The sequence below is a fragment of the Geospiza fortis genome, unplaced genomic scaffold, assembly GCF_000277835.1.
Source record: "Geospiza fortis unplaced genomic scaffold, GeoFor_1.0 scaffold605, whole genome shotgun sequence".
In the NCBI taxonomy this organism is placed as follows: domain Eukaryota; kingdom Metazoa; phylum Chordata; class Aves; order Passeriformes; family Thraupidae; genus Geospiza; species Geospiza fortis.
In genome coordinates this window covers 2,203-10,949 of record NW_005055222.1, presented here as the reverse complement: position 1 = coordinate 10,949, position 8,747 = coordinate 2,203, and the positions used below count along the sequence as shown (strand labels likewise).

The 8,747-nt window shown below is 35.8% G+C and overlaps 1 protein-coding gene across 1 annotated transcript; it reads right to left on the bottom strand.

The window, feature by feature from the left end:
- Positions 1-4: 4 nt before the first annotated feature.
- On the bottom strand, positions 5-8,743 carry LOC102031588 (leucine-rich repeat-containing protein 4B-like; the record flags this gene model as incomplete). Its single annotated transcript, XM_005431435.2, has 3 exons — positions 5-315; positions 1,353-1,698; positions 8,594-8,743. Coding segments are annotated over 3 exons (807 nt in total), but the record flags the coding sequence as incomplete, so codon positions are not given.
- Positions 8,744-8,747: the final 4 nt, after the last annotated feature.

The window sequence follows — 8,747 nt, the reverse complement described above, 5'->3', positions numbered from 1 at the left end:
GCACGTCGCAGTCGCAGCGCCAGGGGTTGTGGTGCAGGTGCACGCGCTCCAGCCGGTGCAGCGGCGCGAAGAGGTCGTGGGGCAGCGAGGCCAGGTCATTGTGGGCCAGGTTCAGCTCCTCCAGGGCCTTCAGGTCGTCGAAGGCGTTGCGCTCCACCGCCGCCACCCGCGCGTGCATCAGCCACAGCTTCCTCAGGCTGCCCAGGCCTTGGAAGGAGCCCGGCCTCACCCGGCCCAGGCGATTCCCCGACAGCTCCAGCTCCTCCAGCCTCACCAGCGCCGTCAGGTTGGGGATCTCCTTGAGGTTGCACATGCCTGTAGAAGGAAACGGGATGGGAAAATGAAAGTGCTGTAGAACGCAATCTTATCCCCTGGAGATAATCCTTGCGCTGTAATGATCATAGAACTCTTGATAGATGAGATAACCAATGGTTATCCCAACGTGATCTGGGAGAAAAAGGATTCGGGACTGAATTCTATTGCCCCGTGGATTTGGGACTAAATTCTATTGCCCCATGGATTCGGGACTAAATTCTATTGGCCCATGAATTCGGGATGATCCGTGGATTCGGGACTAAACTCTATTGCCCCGTGGATTCGGGATGACCCGTGGATTCGGGACTAAACCATATTGCCCCGTGGATTCGGGATGACCCGTGGATTCGGGACTAAACTCTATTGCCCCATGGATTCGGGATGATCCATGGATTTGGGGCTAAACTCTATTGCCCCATGGATTTGGTGAAACCGGATTTCACCACATAACCCCGTGGATTCGGGGAAACCGGATTTGAGCACTAAACTATTGGCAAAACACATCAATCACAGCTGCTGGCGTTTGTTAAACACGAGTGTAAAAGACCTTGAAGATAAATGCTTTGTAAACTGGGAGAAGCTCTGGCGACACGGAATCCTTGCAAACTACAACGATAACGGAACTCTTGACAGATCAGACAACAAATGGTGACCCCGACGTGATTCGGGAGGAAAAGGATTTGGGACTAAACTCTATTGCCCCGTGGATTTGGGATGATCCGTGGATTTGGGACTAAACTCTATTGCCCCATGGATTCGGGATGATCCGTGGATTTGGGACTAAACTCTATTGCCCCATGGATTCGGGATGATCCGTGGATTCGGGAGTAAACTCTATTGCCCCGTGGATTCGGGGAAATCGGATTTGACCCTATAACCCCGTGGGTTTGGGGAAACCAGATTTGAGCACTAAACCGTTGGCAAAACACATCAATCACAGCTGTTGGCGTTTGCCAAACTGGGAGAAGCCCTGGCGACGCGGAATCCTTGCAAACTACAACGATAACGGAACCCTTGACAAACAAGACAACACATGCCCAGGTTGAGGTAGCGCAGGTTGACCAAGCCCTCGAAGGCGGCCTCGGAGATGTACTCGAGGCGCTTGAGCTCGCCCAGGTCGAGGCGGCGCAGCGAGGGCACGCGGTTGAAGGCGTAGCTGGGGATGCTCTCGATGGGGTTGTTCCTCAGCCAGAGCTCGCGGAGCTTGGACAGGTACTCGAAGGCCTGCGTGGGCACCGTGGTCAGGCGGTTGTCGAAGAGCTCCAGCGTGTTGAGGTTGGGCAGCCCGTTGAAGGCGCCCACCTCCACCTTGCGCACCAGGTTGCGGCTGAGCTGGAGGATCTCCAGGTGGCGAAGGTGCTTGAAGGTGTCGGTGCGGATCACCTGCGGGGGGCAGGGAATTAGTTGGGTTGGTAATTGGGATTGGGGAGAAGCAGTGAGGATTGGCTCGTTTCGTAATTTTAATTAAGGAGAACCAAAGGTTGGTTGGGTTGGTAATTGGGATTAGGGAGAAGAACCGAGGATTGGCTCGTTTCGTAATTTTAATTAAGGAGAAAAAAAGGTTGGTTGGGTTGGTAATTGTAATTAGGGAGAAGCAGCGAGGATTGGCTCGTTTTGTAATTTTAATTAAGGAGAACCAAAATTTGGTTGGGTTGGTAATTGGAATTAGGGAGAAGCAGTGAGGATTGGCTTGTTTCGTAATTTTAATTAAGGAGAACCACCAAAGTTTGGTTGGTTTGGTAATTTTAATTAAGAACAATAATCAAAGGTTGGTTGGTTCGGTAATTGTAATAAAAGGGAACCGCCAAAGATTGGTTGGTTTCGTAATTTTAATTAAGGAGAAGCAGCAAGGATTGGTTGGTTTGGTAATTGTAATTAGGGAGAAGCAATGAAGATTGATTGGTTTGGTAATTATAATTAAGGAGAGGCAGCCAAGAGTGGTTGGTTTGGCAATTATAATTAAGGAGAACCAAAGATTGGCTCATTTCATAATTATAATTAAGGAGTACCAAAGATTGGTAGGTTTGGTAATTTTAATTAAGGAGAAACACCAAAGATTAGTTGGTTTGGTAATTTTATTTATGGAGAACCAAAAGTTGATTGGTTTGGTAATTTTAATTAAGGAGAAACACCAAAGATTGGTTGGTTTGGTAATTATAATTAAGAAGAACCAAAGATTGGTCGGTTTTGTAATTTTAATTAAGGAGAACCAGCGAAGGTTGGTTGGCACCAATGATTGGTTGGTTTTGTAATTTTAATTAAGGAGAAGAACCAAAAGTTGGTTGGTTTGGTAATTGTAATTAGGGAGAAGCAATGAAGATTGATTGGTTTGCTAATTATAATTAAGGACAACCAAAGATTGGCTTGTTTCAGAATTATAATTAGGGAGAAGCACCAAAGGTTGGTTGGCACTAAAGATTGGTTGCTTTGGTAATTGTAATTAAGTAGAACCACCAAAGATTGGCTCATTTTGTAATTATAATTAAGGAGAACCCCAAAATTTGGTTGGTTTTGTAATTATAATTAAGGAGAACCAAAGGTTGGCTGGTTTGGCAATTATAATTAATCATAATTAAGGAGAAGTGTTTTTTGTTGCGGAGAAGTTTCCACAATATTAGTAATAAAAATTAATGATAAATCATTTATTCATGTGGACTTTAGCACACATTTTAATACTCCAGCACAGACTTTAACACTTTAGCAGGAACTTTGATACTCTAGCATGGAATTTAATGCTTCGGCACAGATTTAATACTCTAGCATGGACGTTAATACGTCAGCATGGACTTTGATTGTTTATTACTTTAATATTTTAACACAGAGTTTAGCACAGACTTTAATACCCTAGCACAGACTTTAATACTCTAGCATGGACTTTAATACTTCACCACGGACTTTGATTCTTTAATACTTTAATACTTTAGCACAGAGTTTAGCACGGACTTTAATACTTTAGCACGGGCTTTAGCACGACCTTTAATACTTCAGATTTAATACTTTAGCCTGGACTTTAATATTTTAGCCCAGAGTTTAGCACGGACTTTAATACTTTAGCACGGGCTTTAGCACAGATTTTGATACTTTAGCATGGACTTTAATAGTTTAGCGCGGACTTTAATACTTTAGCGCGGACTTTAATACCTCAGCGTGCACTTTGGCGCTTTCACACACACTTTAATACTTCAGCGTGGATTTGATGCTCTAGCATGGAATTTAATGCTTTGGCACAGATTTAATGCTCTAGCACGGACTTTAATACTTCAGCATGGACTTTGATTCTTTAATACTTTAATATTTTAACACAGTTTAGCACAGACTTTAATACTCTAGCATGGACTTTAATACTTCAGCATGGCTTTGATTCTTTAATACTTTAATATTTTAACACAGAGTTTAGCACGGACTTTAATATTTTAGCACGGGTTTTAGCACAGATTTTGATACTTTAGCGTGGACTTTAATACTTCAGCACGTACTTTAATACCTCAGCGTGGACTTTGGCACTTCTGCACACACTTTAATACTTCAGCATGGATTTGATGCTCTAGCATGGAATTTAATGCTTTGGTGCAGATTTAATACTCTAGCATGGAATCTAATACTTCGGCACGGACTTTGATTATTTAATAGTTTAATATTTTAGCACAGAGTTTAGCACAGAGTTTAATATCCTAGCACAGACTTTAATACTCTAGCATGGACTTTAATACTTCACCACGGACTTTGATTCTTTAATACTTTAATACTTTAGCACAGAGTTTAGCACGGACTTTAATACTTTAGCACGGGCTTTAGCACGACCTTTAATACTTCAGATTTAATGCTTTAGCCTGGACTTTAATATTTTAGTACAGAGTTTAATACTTTAGCACAGGCTTTAATACTTTAGCCTGGACTTTAATATTTTACCCCAGAGTTTAGCACGGACTTTAATACTTTAGCACGGACTTTAGGACGGACTTGAACACTTCAGCACGGACTCAAACACTTTGGCAGGGACTTTAAAACTTTCACATGGACTTAAGCACAGACTTCAATACTTCAGCACAGATTTAATACTTTAGCACGGATTTAATACTTTAGCATGGACTTTAGTATTTTAGTACACAGTTTAGCACAGACTCTAATACTTTAGCACGGACTCTAATACTTTACACTGATTTTAGGACAGACTTTAATACTTTAGCACAGACTTTAATATTTTGGTACATAGTTCAGCACGGATTTTAATACTTCAGCACAGATTTAATAGTTTAGCACAGTGTTTAATACTTCAATGTGGACGTTAATACTTTAGCATGGACATTAATACTTCAGCGCAGACTTTAATACTTTAGCACGGACTCATACTTTAGCACAGAATTTAATACTTTAGCACAGACTTGAACACTTTAGCACAGACTTTAATATTTTAGCACAGAGTTTGGGGCAGACTTTAATGTCTTAGCGTGGATTTTAATCTTTAGCAGGAACTTTAATACTTTAGCATAGACCTTAATACTTCACCAGAGCATTTAGCACGGACTTTAACACTTTAGAACGGACTTTAGCACAGGCTTTAATACTTCAGCAGAGATTTAATACCTTAGCATGGACTCTCATATACTTTTAGCGCCGACTTTAATGCTTTAGCGCAGAGTTTAGCACAGATTTAATACTTTAGCAGGAAATGTAATACTTTGGCACAGGTTTTAATACTTTAGGCCAGGCATGAATTAATACTTTAGCACAGACTTTAATACTTTAGCACAGATTTAATACTTTAGCAGGAAATGTAATACTTTGGCACAGGTTTTAATACTTTAGGCCAGGCATGAATTAATACTTTAGCACAGACTTTAATACTTTAGCACAGATTTAATACTTTAGCAGGAAATGTAATACTTTGGCACAGGTTTTAATACTTTAGGCCAGGCATGAATTAATACTTTAGCACAGACTTTAATACTTTAGCACAGATTTAATACTTTAGCAGGAAATGTAATACTTTGGCACAGGTTTTAATTCTTTAGGCCAGGCATGAATCAATACTTTAGCACAGACTTTTAATACTTTAGCACGGATTTTAATACCTTAGCACGGACTTTAGCACAGACTTTGGTACTTTAGTATGGACTCTGATACTTTAGGGCAGACTTTAATATCTTAGCACGGACTTTAGCATGGATACTTTAGCATGGATACTTTAGCATGGATACTTTAGCATGGACGTTAATATTTTAGCACAGAGTTTGGCACAGACTTTAATACCTTAGCACAGACTTTAGCACAGACTTTAATGTTTTAGCACGGATTTAATACTTTAGCACAAACTTTAATATTTTAGCACGGAGTTTAGCACAGATTTAATATTTTAGCACAGATTTAATATTTTAGCACAAATTTTAATATCTTAGTGTGGACTTTAATACTTTAGCATGGACTTTAATATCTTAGTGTGGTCTTTAATACTTTAGCACAAATTTTAATATCTCAGTGAGGACTTTAATACTTTAGCACGGACTTTAATACCTCGGCATGGACTTTGATACTGCAGCACAGAATTTAATGTTTTAGCATGGATTTAATACTTTAGCACAAACTTGAATATTTTAGCACAGAGTTTAGCACAGACTTTAATACTTTAGCACGGACTTTAATACTTTAGCGTGGATTTAATATTTTAGCACAGTTTAGCACAAACTTAATATCTTAGCATGGACTTTAATACTTTAGCACAAATTTTAATATCTTAGTGAGGACTTTAATACTTTAGCACAGACTTTAATACCTTAGCATGGACTTTAGCACAGCCTTTGATACTTCAGCATGGAATTTAATACTTTAGCATGGATTTAATTATTTAGGACAGACTTTAGCACAGGTTTTAATTCTTTAGGCCAGGCATGAATTAATACTTTAGCACGGATTTTAATACTTTAGCACGGACTTCAATACTTTAACATGGACTTTAATACTCAGCCTGGATTTTAGGATGGACTTTAATATTTTAGCGCGGATTTTAATGCCTTAGCACATACTGTAATTAATACTTCGGCACTGACTTTATCGCAGACTTTAATGCTTTAATTTGGACTTGAATTTAAAAATACTGAATTATAGAAATATTGAAATACTAAAATATTAAAATGCTAAAGTACAAAAGTACTAAAATATTAAATTACGAAATACACAAAAATACAAGAAAATTAAAATACTAAAATACGACGTCACGCAAATGTTAAAATATTAAAATAAATATTGAAACACAAAAATACAAAAATGTTGAAAATAGTAAAAGCAGTAAAAATGCTAAAATAATAAATCACACAAATATCAAAATATTAAAGTACTAAAATAATAAATTACACAAATAGTAAAATAAATAGCAAAGTATACAAATACTAAAAATACAAAAGTACAAAGAAAATTAAACCACTAAAATACAAAAAATTAAAATATTAAAAACAGCAAAATACTAAATTTCACTAATATTAGAATGCTAAAATACGAACATACGAAAACACAGAAATATTAAACTATTAAAATAACAAAAATATTTTAAGACAAAAAATTAAAGATAAGTTTGAAACGTACAAAAATATTACAATACTAAAAATACAAAAAAAAATTTAAAATATTAAATTATTTTTTAAATTACAATTATCTTATAGAATTAACCCTTTTCCCCCCCGGTGTGTCCCAGCAAACTTTCTCTAAAAATATTCAAAATATTCAAAAATTCCAAATATTTTCTGAAATTAACCCTCCCCCCGCCGTGTCCCACCCGGATGTGGTTCTCCTGCAGGTTCGGGTAGAGCTGCGGCACCTCCGGCAGCTCGCGCATTGAAATTATTGAAATATTTCAATTAAAAATTCTAAAAATAAATTTAATGAATTAAAAACATTAAATAGAAACACTTAAAAAAGTATTTAACATTTAAAATATTTAAAATACAAAAATTTTAGAGATTTAAAGACTTTTAAATTAGGAGATTTTAAAATGAAGACATTAAGAAATAAGAAAAACGTTAAAAATATTAAAATATCAAAAACACAAAAATATTTTAAAAATAAAACTATTGAGATGTTAGAAATGTTAAAAATATCACAATATTGAAATATTTAAAATACCAAAAGTACAATTTTAAAAGTAAAAAATATTAAAATATTAGAATTTTAATTTCTAAAAATATTAAAACATTACAAATATTTTCTGAAATTAACCCTTTTCCCCGCTGCATCCCAAGAACAATAAAAATATTAAAAAAAAATCCGAATATTTTTCCGGAATTAACCCTTTCTGCACCTGGATGTGGTTCCGCACCTCCGGCAGCTCGCGCATTGAAATTATTGAAATATTTCAATTAAAAATTCTAACAATAAATTTAATGAATTAAAAAATTTAAATAGAAACACTTAAAAAAGTATTTAACATTTAAAATATTCAAAATACAAAAATTTTAGAGATTGAAAAATTTTAAAATTGGGAGATTTTAAAATGAAGACATTAAGAAATAAGAAAAATGTTAAAAACAATAAAATATCAATGATACAAAAATATGTTGAAAATAAAATTATTGAGATATTAGGAATTTTAAAAATATTACAATATTGAAATATTTAAAATATTAAAAACACAATTTTAAAAATAAAAATTATTAAAATATTAGGACTATAAAAATACAAAAAAATATGACAAATCTTTTTTAAAATTAACCCTTTCCTCCCTGTCTTTCCTTCCTTCGTGTCAAAATAGTAAAAGAAAAACATTAGAATGTTGAAAATGTTTAAAATACCAAAATATTTTAAAAAAATCAAAATATTAGAAATGTGAAAAATTTTTAAAATACAGAAATACAAAGATATTAAAAATATTAAAATATTAAGAATATTAAATACGAAAATATTGAAAATATTTTAACATTTTCAAAATAGTAAAAATACAAAAATATTAAAAATATCGAGAATGCTTTAAAAGCAAAAACTGTAAAAATATTTAAACATTAAGAATATTTAGAATATTTAGCATATTTAAAATATGTAAACTATGTAAAATATTAAAAATAGTAAAAATAATAAAGAACATTAAAATTGCTAAAAAATATTACAAATCGTTTTAGACATTAACCCTTTCCCTGCCACGTCCCAAGAACACCCCAAATATTCAAACTATTTTTTTAGACATTAACCCTTTCCTCCCCAGTACGTCCCAGGGAATTCGTTCCGAAAACATTTCAAAAATTAAAATATTAAAAAATATTCCGAAATTTTTTTCGGGAGTTAACCCTTTCCGCACCTGGATGTGGTTCTCCTGCAGGTTCAGGTAGCGCGTGTTCACCGAGATGCTCTGCGGCACCTCCAGCAGCTCCCTCCTGGTGCAGATCACCCGGCTGGCCTGGTTGCTGCAGGTGCAGGCGGCCGGGCAGGGGGTGCCCGAGGCGCTGCCCCCC